At 49.9% G+C, this 14,945-nt stretch overlaps 1 protein-coding gene across 1 annotated transcript in view; it reads left to right on the forward strand.

The window, feature by feature from the left end:
• The window catches only part of itga11a (integrin, alpha 11a), a 90,270-nt gene that overhangs the window by 31,283 nt on the left and 44,042 nt on the right, over positions 1 to 14,945 (forward strand). The window contains exons 6-11 of the mRNA XM_055921711.1: positions 197 to 324; positions 538 to 686; positions 973 to 1,117; positions 10,407 to 10,572; positions 10,696 to 10,766; positions 14,093 to 14,237. Of these exons, the coding sequence (XP_055777686.1) occupies positions 197 to 324; positions 538 to 686; positions 973 to 1,117; positions 10,407 to 10,572; positions 10,696 to 10,766; positions 14,093 to 14,237 (804 nt within the window). The remainder of the gene's footprint in view (positions 1 to 196; positions 325 to 537; positions 687 to 972; positions 1,118 to 10,406; positions 10,573 to 10,695; positions 10,767 to 14,092; positions 14,238 to 14,945) is intronic.

Here is a 14,945-nt window from a genome sequence, read left to right on the forward strand (position 1 = left end):
TTATGGATCTTCTTCCATAAGTATAAGTCATTATTGATTCTAATGCATTAGACTGTTTGCCATTGTTTTATGGATCTTCTTCCATAAGTATAAAGTCATTATTGATTCTAATGCATTAGACTGTTTGCCATTGCTCATCCATAAAGGTTGCATTGATGGTGCAGTTCAGACATTACTGTGTGTCTTTCTCTGCTAGGGTGTGAGACCTACATGGATATAGTGATCGTTCTGGATGGTTCCAACTCCATCTACCCCTGGACGGAGGTGCAGGCCTTTCTTATCAACATTCTACAGAAGTTCTACATTGGACCAGGCCAGATACAGGTGACTTATGGGAAATGTGTTGCTCTGGCTAACCTGGTTGAATTGCCTGTTATGCCCCAGTTTTCCTGATTCAACTCCAGGTCTGGAGTGTCAAAGGATGACGTTGTCTGAGTCCATGTTGCTGATTAGTAGAATGAAAACCAGACGTGTCTTGTCCCTCCAGACCTGTAGGTAAACAGCCCTGTTATGATGTATGTGCGTGATATTGTTCAGGTTGGAGTGGTGCAGTATGGAGAGAAGGTGGTGCATGAGTTCCATCTGAATGACTACAAGTCGGTGGAGGAGGTGGTGAAGAGAGCGAGCAACATCCACCAGAGAGGCGGAGAGGAAACCAACACGGCCCTCGGCATCAACGTCGCTCTGTAAAACTCCCTAACTGATATGAAACTACATCAGCAATATCCCTAATATTGAATCAGTATACTGTAGTGTTGACATTTCTCTATCTATTGTATCTCACAACAAGTACAACTATAATGACATACAGTAAATGATTGTACATGACACTAGGTAATAGTAATAGAAGACTATAAAAAAAACGTTAAATACTGTATTTGTTACCTTATTCTGAGTTATTACTCAAATCCCACTTTTTGGCTATAAACTTTGAACCTTTCAAATATGAATTTAATAAATCACATGCCACAGCTCAGAAGCATTCAAGCGAGGAGCCCGACGAGGCGCCAAGAAGGTGATGATCGTGATCACTGACGGGGAGTCACATGACAGCCCTGACCTTCAACAGGCCATCGAGGACAGCGAGAAGGATGGTATCACCCGATATGCCATCGCTGTGAGTCACCCTCTCTGTCTCCTTCCTGTCCTCTCTCCTGCTACGCCATCGCTGTGAGTCACCCTCTCTGTCTCCTTCCTGTCCTTGCTCCTGCTACGCCATCGCTGTGAGTCACCCTCTCGTCTCCTTCCTGTCCTCTCTCCTGCTACGCCATCGCTGAGTCACCCTCTCTGTCTCCTTCCTGTCCTCTCTCCTGCTACGTCATCGCTGTGAGTCACCCTCTCTGTCTCCTTCCTGTCCTCTCTCCTGCTACACCATTACTGTGAGTCACCCTCTCTGTCTCCTTCCTGTCTTCTCTCCTGCTACGTCATCGCTGTGAGTCACCGTCTCTGTCTCCTTCCTGTCCTCTCTGCTGCTACGTCATCGCTGTGAGTCACCCTCTCTGTCTCCTTCCTGTCCTCTCTCCTGCTACACCATCGCTGTGAGTCACCCTCTCTGTCTCTTTCCTGTCCTCTCTCCTGCTACACCATCGCTGTGAGTCACCCTCTCTGTCTCCTTCCTGTCCTCTCTCCTGCTACGTCATCGCTGTGAGTCACCCTCTCCGTCTCCTTCCTGTCCTCTCTCCTGCTACGTCATCGCTGAGTCACCCTCGCTGTCTCCTTCCTGTCCTCTCTCCTGCTACGTCATCGCTGTGAGTCACCCTCTCTGTCTCCTTCCTGTCCTCTCTCCTGCTACGTCATCGCTGTGAGTCACCCTCTCTGTCTCCTTCCTGTCCTCTCTCATGCTACGTCATCGCTGTGAGTCACCCTCTCTGTCTCCTTCCTGTCCTCTCTCCTGCTACGTCATCGCTGTGAGTCACCCTCTCTGTCTCCTCCCTGTCCTCTCTCCTGCTACACCATCACTGTGAGTCACCGCCTCTGTCTACGTCCTGTCCTCTCTCCTGCTACGTCATCACTGTGAGTCAACCTCTCTGTCTCCTTCCTGTCCTCTCTCCTGCTATGCCATCGCTGAGTCACCCTCTCTGTCTCCTTCCTGTCCTCTCTCCTGCTACACCATCACTGTGAGTCACCCTCTCTGTCTCCTTCCTGTCCTCTCTCCTGCTACACCATTACTGTGAGTCAACCTCTCTGTCTCCTCCCTGTCCTCTCTCCTGCTACGTCATCGCTGTGAGTCACCCTCTCTGTCTCCTTCCTGTCCTCTCTCCTGCTACACCATCACTGTGAGTCAACCTCTCTGTCTCCTCCCTGTCCTCTCTCCTGCTACACCATCGCTGTGAGTCAACCTCTCTGTCTCCTCCCTGTCCTCTCTCCTGCTACGTCATCACTGTGAGTCACCCTCTCTGTCTCCTTCCTGTCCTCTCTCCTGCTACGCCATCGCTGTGAGTCACCGTCTCTGTCTCCTTCCTGTCCTCTCTCCTGCTATGCCATCGCTGAGTCACCCTCTCTGTCTCCTTCCTGTCCTCTCTCCTGCTACACCATCACTGTGAGTCAACCTCTCTGTCTCCTTCCTGTCCTCTCTCCTGCTACACCATCGCTGTGAGTTACCCTCTCTGTCTCCTTCCTGTCCTCTCTCCTGCTACACCATCACTGTGAGTCACCCTCTCTGTCTCCTCCCTGTCCTCTCTCCTGCTACACCATCGCTGTGAATCACCCTCTCTGTCTACTTCCTGTCCTCTCTCCTGCTACACCATCACTGTGAGTCACCCTCTCTGTCTCCTTCCTGTCCTCTCTCCTGCTACGTCATCACTGTGAGTCACCCTCTCTGTCTCCTTCCTGTCCTCTCTCCTGCTACGCCATCGCTGAGTCACCCTCTCTGTCTCATTCCTGTCCTCTCTCCTGCTACGCCATCGCTGAGTCATCCTCTCTGTCTCCTTCCTGTCCTCTCTCCTGCTATGCCATCACTGTGAATCACCCTCTCTGTCTACTTCCTGTCCTCTCTCCTGCTATGCCATCACTGTGAGTCAACCTCTCTGTCTCCTTCCTGTCCTCTCTCCTGCTACGCCATCGCTGAGTCACCCTCTCTGTCTCCTCCCTGTCCTCTCTCCTGCTACACCATTACTGTGAGTCAACCTCTCTGTCTCCTTCCTGTCCTCTCTCCTGCTACGTCATCACTGTGAGTCACCCTCTCTGTCTCCTTCCTGTCCTCTCTCCTGCTATGCCATCGCTGAGTCACCCTCTCTGTCTCCTTCCTGTCCTCTCTCCTGCTACACCATTACTGTGAGTCAACCTCTCTGTCTCCTTCCTGTCCTCTCTCCTGCTACGTCATCGCTGTGAGTCACCGTCTCTGTCTCCTCCCTGTCCTCTCTCCTGCTACGTCATCACTGTGAGTCACCCTCTCTGTCTCCTTCCTGTCCTCTCTCCTGCTACACCATCACTGTGAGTCAACCTCTCTGTCTCCTTCCTGTCCTCTCTCCTGCTACACCATCGCTGTGAGTCAACCTCTCTGTCTCCTCCCTGTCCTCTCTCCTGCTATGCCATCGCTGTGAGTCACCGTCTCTGTCTCCTACCTGTCCTCTCTCCTGCTATGCCATCGCTGAGTCACCCTCTCTGTCTCCTTCCTGTCCTCTCTCCTGCTACACCATCACTGTGAGTCACCCTCTCTGTCTCCTTCCTGTCCTCTCTCCTGCTACACCATCACTGTGAGTCAACCTCTCTGTCTCCTCCCTGTCCTCTCTCCTGCTACGTCATCGCTGTGAGTCACCGTCTCTGTCTCCTTCCTGTCCTCTCTCCTGCTACACCATCGCTGTGAGTCACCCTCTCTGTCTCCTCCCTGTCCTCTCTCCTGCTACACCATCACTGTGAGTCACCCTCTCTGTGTCCTTCCTGTCCTCTCTCCTGCTACACCATCGCTGTGAGTCACCCTCTCTGTCTCCTTCCTGTCCTCTCTCCTGCTACACCATCGCTGTGAATCACCCTCTCTGTCTCCTTCCTGTCCTCTCTCCTGCTACACCATCGCTGTGAATCACCCTCTCTCTCTACTTCCTGTCCTCTCTCCTGCTACACCATCACTGTGAGTCACCCTCTCTGTCTCCTTCCTGTCCTCTCTCCTGCTACACCATCGCTGTGAGTCACCCTCTCTGTCTCTTTCCTGTCCTCTCTCCTGCTACACCATCGCTGTGAATCACCCTCTCTGTCTCCTTCCTGTCCTCTCTCCTGCTACACCATCGCTGTGAATCACCCTCTCTGTCTACTTCCTGTCCTCTCTCCTGCTACACCATCACTGTGAGTCACCCTCTCTGTCAACGTCCTGTCCTCTCTCCTGCTACGTCATCACTGTGAGTCACCCTCTCTGTCTCCTTCCTGTCCTCTCTCCTGCTACGCCATCGCTGAGTCACCCTCTCTGTCTCATTCCTGTCCTCTCTCCTAATATGCCATCGCTGAGTCATCCTCTCTGTCTCCTTCCTGTCCTCTCTCCTGCTATGCCATCACTGTGAGTCAACCTCTCTGTCTCCTTCCTGTCCTCTCTCCTGCTACGCCATCGCTGAGTCACCCTCTCTGTCTCCTCCCTGTCCTCTCTCCTGCTACACCATTACTGTGAGTCAACCTCTCTGTCTCCTTCCTGTCCTCTCTCCTGCTACGTCATCACTGTGAGTCACCCTCTCTGTCTCCTTCCTGTCCTCTCTCCTGCTATGCCATCGCTGAGTCACCCTCTCTGTCTCCTTCCTGTCCTCTCTCCTGCTACACCATTACTGTGATTCAACCTCTCTGTCTCCTTCCTGTCCTCTCTCCTGCTACGTCATCGCTGTGAGTCACCGTCTCTGTCTCCTCCCTGTCCTCTCTCCTGCTACGTCATCACTGTGAGTCACCCTCTCTGTCTCCTTCCTGTCCTCTCTCCTGCTACGTCATCACTGTGAATCACACTCTCTGTCTCCTCCCTGTCCTCTCTCCTGCTACACCATCACTGTGAGTCACCCTCTCTGTCTCCTTCCTCTCTCCTGCTACGTCATCGCTGTGAATCACCCTCTCTGTCTCCTCCCTGTCCTCTCTCCTGCTACGTCATCGCTGTGAGTCACCCTCTCTGTCTCCTCCCTGTCCTCTCTCCTGCTACGTCATCGCAGAGTCACCCTCTCTGTCTCCTACCTGTCCTCTCTCCTGCTACGTCATCGCTGTGAGTCACCCTCTCTGTCTCCTTCCTCTCTCCTGCTACACCATCACTATGAGTCACCCTCTCTGTCTCCTTCCTGTCCTCTCTCCTGCTACGTCATCACTGTGAGTCACCCTCTCTGTCTCCTTCCTGTCCTCTCTCCTGCTACGCCATCGCTGAGTCACCCTCTCTGTCTCATTCCTGTCCTCTCTCCTGCTATGCCATCGCTGAGTCATCCTCTCTGTCTCCTTCCTGTCCTCTCTCCTGCTATGCCATCACTGTGAGTCAACCTCTCTGTCTCCTTCCTGTCCTCTCTCCTGCTACGCCATCGCTGAGTCACCCTCTCTGTCTCCTCCCTGTCCTCTCTCCTGCTACACCATTACTGTGAGTCAACCTCTCTGCCTCCTTCCTGTCCTCTCTCCTGCTACGTCATCACTGTGAGTCACCCTCTCTGTCTCCTCCCTGTCCTCTCTCCTGCTACGTCATCGCTGTGAGTCACCGTCTCTGTCTCCTCCCTGTCCTCTCTCCTGCTACGTCATCACTGTGAGTCACCGTCTCTGTCTCCTCCCTGTCCTCTCTCCTGCTACACCATCACTGTGAGTCACCCTCTCTGTCTCCTTCCTCTCTCCTGCTACACCATCACTGTGAATCACCCTCTCTGTCTCCTCCCTGTCCTCTCTCCTGCTACACCATCACTGTGAGTCACCCTCTCTGTCTCCTTCCTCTCTCCTGCTACGTCATCGCTGTGAGTCACCCTCTCTGTCTCCTCCCTGTCCTCTCTCCTGCTATGCCATCGCTGAGTCACCCTCTCTGTCTCCTTCCTGTCCTCTCTCCTGCTACACCATCTCTGTGAGTCACCGTTTCTGTCTCCTTCCTGTCCTCTCTCCTGCTACGTCATCGCTGTGAGTCAACCTCTCTGTCTCCTCCCTGTCCTCTCTCCTGCTATGCCGTCGCTGAGTCACCCTCTCTGTCTCATTCCTGTCCTCTCTCCTGCTACGCCGTCACTGTGAGTCACCCTCTCTGTCTCCTTCCTCTCTCCTGCTACGTCATCGCTGTGAGTCACCCTCTCTGTCTCCTCCCTGTCCTCTCTCCTGCTATGCCATCGCTGAGTCACCCTCTCTGTCTCATTCCTGTCCTCTCTCCTGCTATGCCATCGCTGAGTCATCCTCTCTGTCTCCTTCCTGTCCTCTCTCCTGCTATGCCATCGCTGAGTCACCCTCTCTGTCTCCTTCCTGTCCTCTCTCCTGCTACACCATCACTGTGAGTCACCCTCTCTGTCTCCTCCCTGTCCTCTCTCCTGCTACACCATCACTGTGAGTCACCCTCTCTGTCTCCTTCCTCTCTCCTGCTACACCATCACTGTGAATCACCCTCTCTGTCTCCTCCCTGTCCTCTCTCCTGCTACACCATCACTGTGAGTCACCCTCTCTGTCTCCTTCCTCTCTCCTGCTACACCATCACTGTGAGTCACCCTCTCTGTCTCCTTCCTCTCTCCTGCTACGTCATCGCTGTGAGTCACCCTCTCTGTCTCCTCCCTGTCCTCTCTCCTGCTATGCCATCGCTGAGTCACCCTCTCTGTCTCCTTCCTGTCCTCTCTCCTGCTACACCATCACTGTGAGTCACCGTTTCTGTCTCCTTCCTGTCCTCTCTCCTGCTATGTTATCGCTGTGAGTCAACCTCTCTGTCTCCTCCCTGTCCTCTCTCCTGCTATGCCATCGCTGAGTCACCCTCTCTGTCTCATTCCTGTCCTCTCTCCTGCTACGCCGTCACTGTGAGTCACCCTCTCTGTCTCCTTCCTGTCCTCTCTCCTGCTACGCCATCGCTGAGTCACCCTCTCTGTCTCCTTCCTGTCCTCTCTCCTGCTATGCCATCGCTGAGTCACCCTCTCTGTCTCCTTCCTGTCCTCTCTCCTGCTATGCCATCGCTGAGTCACCCTCTCTGTCTCCTTCCTGTCCTCTCTCCTGCAACGCCATCACTGTGAGTCACCCTCTCTGTCTCCTTCCTGTCCTCTCTCCTGCTACACCCTCGCTGTGAGTCACCCTCTCTGTCTCCTTCCTCTCTCCTGCTACGTCATCGCTGTGAGTCAACCTCGCTGTCTCCTTCCTGTCCTCTCTCCTGCTACGTCATCGCTGTGAGTCACCCTCTCTGTCTCCTCCCTGTCCTCTCTCCTGCTACGCCATCACTGTGAGTCACCCTCTCTGTCTCCTTCCTGTCCTCTCTCCTGCTACACCATCACTGTGAGTCACCCTCTCTGTCTCCTCCCTGTCCTCTCTCCTGCTACACCATCGCTGTGAGTCACCCTCTCTGTCTCCTCCCTGTCCTCTCTCCTGCTACACCATTACTGTGAGTCAACCTCTCTGTCTCCTCCCTGTCCTCTCTCCTGCTACGTCATCGCTGTGAGTCACCGTCTCTGTCTCCTCCATGTCCTCTCTCCTGCTACGTCATCACTGTGAGTCACCCTCTCTGTCTCCTCCCTGTCCTCTCTCCTGCTACGTCATCGCTGTGAGTCACCGTCTCTGTCTCCTCCATGTCCTCTCTCCTGCTACGTCATCACTGTGAGTCAACCTCTCTGTCTCCTCCCTGTCCTCTCTCCTGCTACACCATCACTGTGAGTCACCCTCTCTGTCTCCTTCCTGTCCTCGCTCCTGCTACACCATCACTGTGAGTCACCCTCTCTGTCTCCTCCCTGTCCTCTCTCCTGCTACACCATCGCTGTGAGTCACCCTCTCTGTCTCCTCCCTGTCCTCTCTCCTGCTACGCCATCACTGTGAGTCACCCTCTCTGTCTCCTCCCTGTCCTCTCTCCTGCTACACCATCATTGTGAGTCAACCTCTCTGTCTACTTCCTGTCCTCTCTCCTGCTATGCCATCGCTGAGTCACCCTCTCTGTCTCCTTCCTGTCCTCTCTCCCTTGTTTAGGTTTTTCCACTGCCGTTGCTCTAATGTCCAAAAGTTATCAAAATGTCATAAACCACTAAATGTGAACATAACTGGAGACAGCTGGTCATTTTTGGAAGCATGAAGTAATGTTACGGTAGCTAGTAAAGAGAGAAGGAGTGGTAACTAACTAGCTAACTGACAATAAGTTAATTTTTCCACCCCACATTTAACTAGCTAGCTAACGTTTGTATTTTGTTATTTATTATGGATCCCCATTAGCTGCTGCCAAGGAAGCAGCTACTCTTCCTAGGGTCCAGCAAAATTAAGGCAGTTAAACAATTTAAAAAACATTACAATACATTAACAACAGATTTCACAACACATTAAGTGTGTGTCCTCAGGCCTCTACTCTACTACTGTCACGCCCTGAACATAGATTGCTTTGTATGTTTCTATTTTTTGTTTGGTCAGGGTGTGATGTGGGTGGGCATTCTATGTTTGTATGTCTAGGTTTTGTATTTCTATGTTTTGGCCTGGTATGGTTCCCAATCAGAGGCAGCTGTCTATCGTTGAGAACCATACTTAGGTAGCCTGTTTTCCCACTGTTAGTTGTGGGTGGTTATTTTCTGTTTAGTGTTTGTATCACCTGTCAGAACTGTTTCGGTTATTCCTTTTGTTATTTTGTAGTTAGTGTTCAATTTCGAATAAATAATATGAACATGTATCACGCTGCACCTTGGTCCTCACCTTCTTCTTCTGAATGCCGTGACAACTACCACATATCTACAACACAAAATCTATGTGTACGTGCGTGTATAGTGCGCATGTTATCGTGTGTGTGTATCCATGTGTCTATGCCTATGTTTGTGTTGCTTCACAGTCCCTGCTGTTCCAAAAGGTGTATTTTTAAATTCAATTTTACTGCTTGCATGAGTCACTTGATGTGGAATAGAGTTCCATGTGGTCATGGCTCTATATAGTACTGTTTAACTGACAGATAGAAAGTAGAATTGCTACAGTTATTAAATGTATTTACAGTTAGTCAGCTGCTGCTTCTACTCTCTTTAGCTAACTACCATAATACTGCTTCGTGCCTCCATAATGACAAGGTGGCTACAATTACTGAAGTACAATGTTCATTTTTCTGGTTTGGGACATGTACACTTTCAACACACATTGGGATGTGACTTCACTGATGTGATGTGAGCTTCACCAGTGCTCAAAAGAGTACAGAGGTTTATACGGAACACAAACCGTTTAACTCAAACCGTTCGCGCGCGTGCGCCATCGTGCATAAATGTATTTTGTCACACCACACCAAACGCGATCACGACACGCAGGTTAAAATATGAAAACAAACACTGAACCAATTACATTAATTTGGGGACAGGTCGAAAAGCATTAAACCTTTATGGCAATTTAGCTAGCTAACTTGCACTTGCTAGATAATGTGTCCTATTTAGCTAACTTGCTGTTGCTAGCTAATTTGTCTTGTGATATAACCATTGAGTTGTTATTTTACCTCGAAATGCACAAGGTCCTCTACTCCGACAATTAATCCACACATAAAACAGTCAACCGAATCGTTTCTAGTCATCTCTCCTCCTTCTAGGCTTTTTCTTCTCTTGACTTTACATTGCGATTGGCAACTTTCATATATTAGGTGCATTACCGCCACCGACCTCGTTTGTCTTTCAGTCACCCACGTGGGTATAACCAATGAGATGGCACGTGGGTACCTGCTTCTATAAACCAATGAGGAGATGGGAGAGGCAGGACTTGCAGCGCAATCTGCGTCAGAAATAGAAAGGAGTTCTATTTTAGCCCTTGGCAACGCAGACAGTCATTTGCGAGCAGTAATTGAATAACATAGATTTCTACATTTATTTTGCGCACCCAGCGCAAGCGGTGTTGTCAGGGTATTAGACAGAGCCTAAACGGTTTAGTGCCCTCTCAAAACGTATATACACAGCCAGCCAAGTGGTTGAAGGTGTGAATGATCTTTCCAAGCCCACAGAACACTTCGGTTGAGACCGCTTTGGCATGGGGTTCTCCTGAGCTTATTCAGCCCATAGATGATGAGGTGAGGGGCCCCGTCAAACCAGGCCATGGGCATCTAAGAAGAGAAGGGAGGTGCTGAGTTCATTTGGTTGCTGACAGTTGGAATTTGTGACATCAGGCAGCAGGGACACAGTCCACCAAACGATTGGAAGTTGAACCACCCTTCTCTGGTTAAACTTCTAAGTCTATCTAAAGTGTGCCAGTTTCCCTTTTGGTTTGTGTGGGCAACAGGATTGTTGAGTCACAGTTCATAAGTGAGATGGCTCTATAGTAGGGCACTCTACAACAAAGTCTGGGGATTGATGTCTCTGTCTGGTTGTCACCAGGTGCTTGGCTACTACAACCGGCGTGGAATCAACCCAGAGGCATTCCTGAATGAAATCAAGTATATCGCTAGTGACCCCGATGACAAGCACTTCTTCAAGGTGACTGATGAGTCTGCATTGAAGGACATTGTGGATGCGCTTGGGGATAGGATCTTCAGTTTGGAAGGTATTCCATATAACGCTGTGTAACAACCATCTGTAAACCACAAACTAGACCCAACTCATTTCCTTTTCCTGTACTCAAAGAAAACAATTCCTCCTGTTGAACTCACCTGGTATTCCTCTACAGGGACCAGTAAGAACGGGACGGCATTTGGCCTCCAGATGTCTCAGGCTGGCTTCTCTTCACACTTCGTGGAGGTGAGTCTCACCACTGCTGCCAGTATACCCTCCCTCATGTACCAGTCTTCCTGTTTTCTACTGTAGCTGACATCACCATCCTCCCTCATGTACCAGTCTTCCTGTTTTCTACTGTAGCTGACATCACTATCCTCCCCCATGTACCAGTCTTCCTGTTTTCTACTGTAGCTGACATCACCATCCTCCCTCATGTACCAGTCTTCCTGTTTTCTACTGTAGCTGACATCACCATCCTCCCTCATGTACCAGTCTTCCTGTTTTCTACTGTAGCTGACCACCATCCTCCCTCATGTACCAGTCTTCCTGTTTTCTACTGTAGCTGACCACCATCCTCCCTCATGTACCAGTCTTCCTGTTTTCTACTGTAGCTGACATCACTATCCTCCCCCATGTACCAGTCTTCCTGTTCTCTACTGTAGCTGACATCACCATCCTCCCTCATGTACCAGTCTTCCTGTTTTCTACTGTAGCTGACATCACCATCCTCCCTCATGTACCAGTCTTCCTGTTCTCTACTGTAGCTGACATCACCATCCTCCCCCATGTACCAGTCTTCCTGTTTTCTACTGTAGCTGACATCACCATCCTCCCCCATGTACCAGTCTTCCTGTTCTCTACTGTAGCTGACATCACCATCCTCCCCCATGTACCAGTCTTCCTGTTTTCTACTGTAGCTGACATCACCATCCTCCCCCATGTACCAGTCTTCCTGTTCTCTACTGTAGCTGACATCACCATCCTCCCTCATGTACCAGTCTTCCTGTTTTCTATTGTAGCTGACATCACCATCCTCCCTCATGTACCAGTCTTCCTGTTTTCTACTGTAGCTGACATCACCATCCTCCCCCATGTACCAGTCTTCCTGTTCTCTACTGTAGCTGACATCACCATTCTCCCTCATGTACCAGTCTTCCTGTTTTCTACTGTAGCTGACATCACCATCCTCCCTCATGTACCAGTCTTCCTGTTCTCTACTGTAGCTGACATCACCATCCTCCCCCATGTACCAGTCTTCCTGTTTTCTACTGTAGCTGACATCACCATCCTCCCTCATGTACCAGTCTTCATTATTTTTTGTTTCTTTCTACTCTCTCCATCTGCGTCCCAGATTCAGGTTTGCTGATGCAATAGCTTTGATTTTCCAGTTCCATGCCACAGTTGAAGCACAACCTGACTAGGGAACAATAAATATATCCCTTTTTCTTAAAACAATAAATAGGGAAACTGCAGCTGGGTGACTGGGATGGCTGGAAATTCCATACTCCAGAAGGCTGGATTCCAGGGATATCACTTTCTCAACAAACGCAACCAGAGTGTTGAGAGTAGGATCACTTATTGGAAAGACTTCGGCTGCCTTAATAAAGGAGAAAAACTGTCCCAAAAGACCAGATGGTTTTGTTGAATGTGGAGTGTGCCAGCTTGATTCTGCTCAAGTCCTACATACCCAGACATCTTATTCTCCAATGCAGTCCTACATACCCAGACATCCTATTCTCCAATGCAGTCCTACATACCCAGACATCCTATTCTCCAATGCAGTCCTACATACCCAGACATCTTATTCTCCAATGCAGTCCTACATACCCAGACATCCTATTCTCCAATGCAGTCCTACATACCCAGACATCCTATTCTCCAATGCAGTCCAGCTAGCCAGAGATCTATATGTTTGTTTATTGCTATTGCTTCCTCCAACTCAGAGTAATAATGTTAAAAAGGGATTCCCAGATGTAAGGCATTGTTTCACACCAAGTTGTGTGTGCAAATGGCCGCAGGTTGGACGATGAGAATGGACATGTTCCAGGTAGTCTTTATTGCAGATATTCAGATCTCAACAAGCCTGAAGAGGTGTATAGTGGGGATTATTTGGGGCTACATCACCATGGAAACAGTGTGCACCACCACTAAAACAGATACCCACAGAGTCTAGCACCACACAGCTGTCAAAAACTGTCTGTGAATCAGTCGCTCAGCGAGCTAGACGTTTTCATGTCCCAGGAAGTGGTCGAGAAGTAGTCCATGAGGGTTCCGTCAGTCGTATGCTAACTGCTAGCTAACCTTTGGAAAATGTTCCGTCTGCGTATTATGCGTGGCAGAGGAGGGACTAGATTAGCCTCGGGAACACTGTAATTATACAACTGACATGTATTCAAAGTAGGATGAACAAATGTCCACCGTCAGCCCATATGCTGTCTTCTTCTCCCGTGCTTTTCTTCTTCTCCCGTGCTTGTCTTCTTCTCCCGTGCTTGTCTTCTTCTCCCGTGCTTGTCTTCTTCTCCCGTGCTTGTCTTCTTCTCCCGTGCTTGTCTTCTTCTCCCGTGCTTGTCTTCTTCTCCCGTGCTTGTCTTCTTCTCCCGTGCTTGTCTTCTTCTCCCGTGCTTGTCTTCTTCTCCCGTGCGTGTCTTCTTCTCCCGTGCGTGTCTTCTTCTCCCGTGCTTGTCTTCTTCTCCCGTGCTTGTCTTCTTCTCCCGTGCTTGTCTTCTTCTCCCGTGCTTGTCTTCTTCTCCCGTGCTTGTCTTCTTCTCCCGTGCTTGTCTTCTTCTCCCGTGCTTGTCTTCTTCTCCCGTGCTTGTCTTCTTCTCCCGTGCTTGTCTTCTTCTCCCGTGCTTATCTTCTTCTCCCGTGCTTGTCTTCTTCTCCCGTGCTTGTGGTTACTGGTTGGTTACTGGTGACAGTGGTTTCTTCTTTTCTGATGACACAGACCCAAAAATGCCCCTACTATAACGTATTATAATGATGAACCTGTAACGTTTCTCATCAACATTCTTTCATATTACTTTGTGTGGTGCATACAGGTGATGGAACACGTGTTTATGTGTGAGAGAGAGAGAGTTTGGCTAACACTTTAATCATTAACAGGACCCATGCAAGCTTAACTTATTATCCTCTCAAATGTCTCCAATGGCTTTTAAATCAATTTGGGAGGAGAACGAAGGAAAATATAATGAATGTGGGTAGGCAGACTTACGTTTTGATTGATTTATTGTTTATTAAGCTATTGTTGGCAGAACGCGTGAACGGTCATCAAACTCTTAAAGTTTCTGCAAAAATATCCTTGCTGGAGTCTGGGGACTAGAGGGAGGCTGGGGATTGTAGCCTGGGAGGAAGGATGAGGAAGGATGATTTGATTTAGAGAGAAAGGGTTTATTTATCATCATCATCATCATTCTGTGTACTCATCACCTTCTCCATTTTTCCATCATTGCCTGCTGAACCAATGGCAATACACGCACACGCGCGCGCACATGCGCGCACACACAAACACACACACACACAATATGTTTTTATGTTCACACTAAGTGCCTGTCTCCTGTCTGTCCCCAAAGGATGGGATCCTGGTGGGGGCACCGGGGGCCTACGACTGGAATGGAGCCGTCCTGAAGGAGACCCGACAGGGGAAGGTGGTTCCACCCAAGTCCTCCTACTCACAGGAATTCCCAGAGGAGCTGAAGAACCATGGCGCCTACCTAGGTGAGGGAGGAATTGACGATCTAAAGGCTTGGTCACAGAGGTGTTTGGTTTGAGTAGATCGATAGACTCCTCCTCTGATCCTCTCTCTGCCCTTCTTCTTCTCTCTGACCTTCATCCTCTCTCTGTCCCTCATCCTCTCTCTGTTCTTCATCCTCTCTCTGTCCCTCATCCTCTCTCTGTCCTTCATCCTCTCTCTGTCCCTCATCCTCTCTCTGTCCCTCATCCTCTCTCTGTTCTTCATCCTCTCTCTGTCCCTCATCCTCTCTCTGTCCCTCATCCTCTCTCTGTCCCTCATCCTCTCTCTGTCCCTCATCCTCTCTCTGTCCCTCGTCCTCTCTCTGTCCCTCATCCTCTCTCTGTCCTTCATCCTCTCTCTGCTCTTCATCCTCTCTCTGTCCCTCATCCTCTCTCTGTCCCTCATCCTCTCTCTGTCCCTCATCCTCTCTCTGTCCTCTCTCTGTCCCTCATCCTCTCTCTGTCCCTCATCCTCTCTCTGTCCCTCATCATCTCTCTGTCCTCTCTCTGTCCCTCATCCTCTCTCTGAGTAGATCGATAGACTCCTCCTCTGATCCTCTCTCTGTCCCTCATCCTCTCTCTGTTCTTCATCCTCTCTCTGTCCCTCATCCTCTCAATTCAATTCAATTCAATTCAAGGGGCTTTATTGGCATGGGAAACATGTGTTAACATTGCCAAAGCAAGTGAGGTAGA

Source organism: Salvelinus fontinalis, chromosome 4 (genome assembly GCF_029448725.1).
Source record: "Salvelinus fontinalis isolate EN_2023a chromosome 4, ASM2944872v1, whole genome shotgun sequence".
Classification (NCBI taxonomy): Eukaryota; Metazoa; Chordata; class Actinopteri; order Salmoniformes; family Salmonidae; genus Salvelinus; species Salvelinus fontinalis.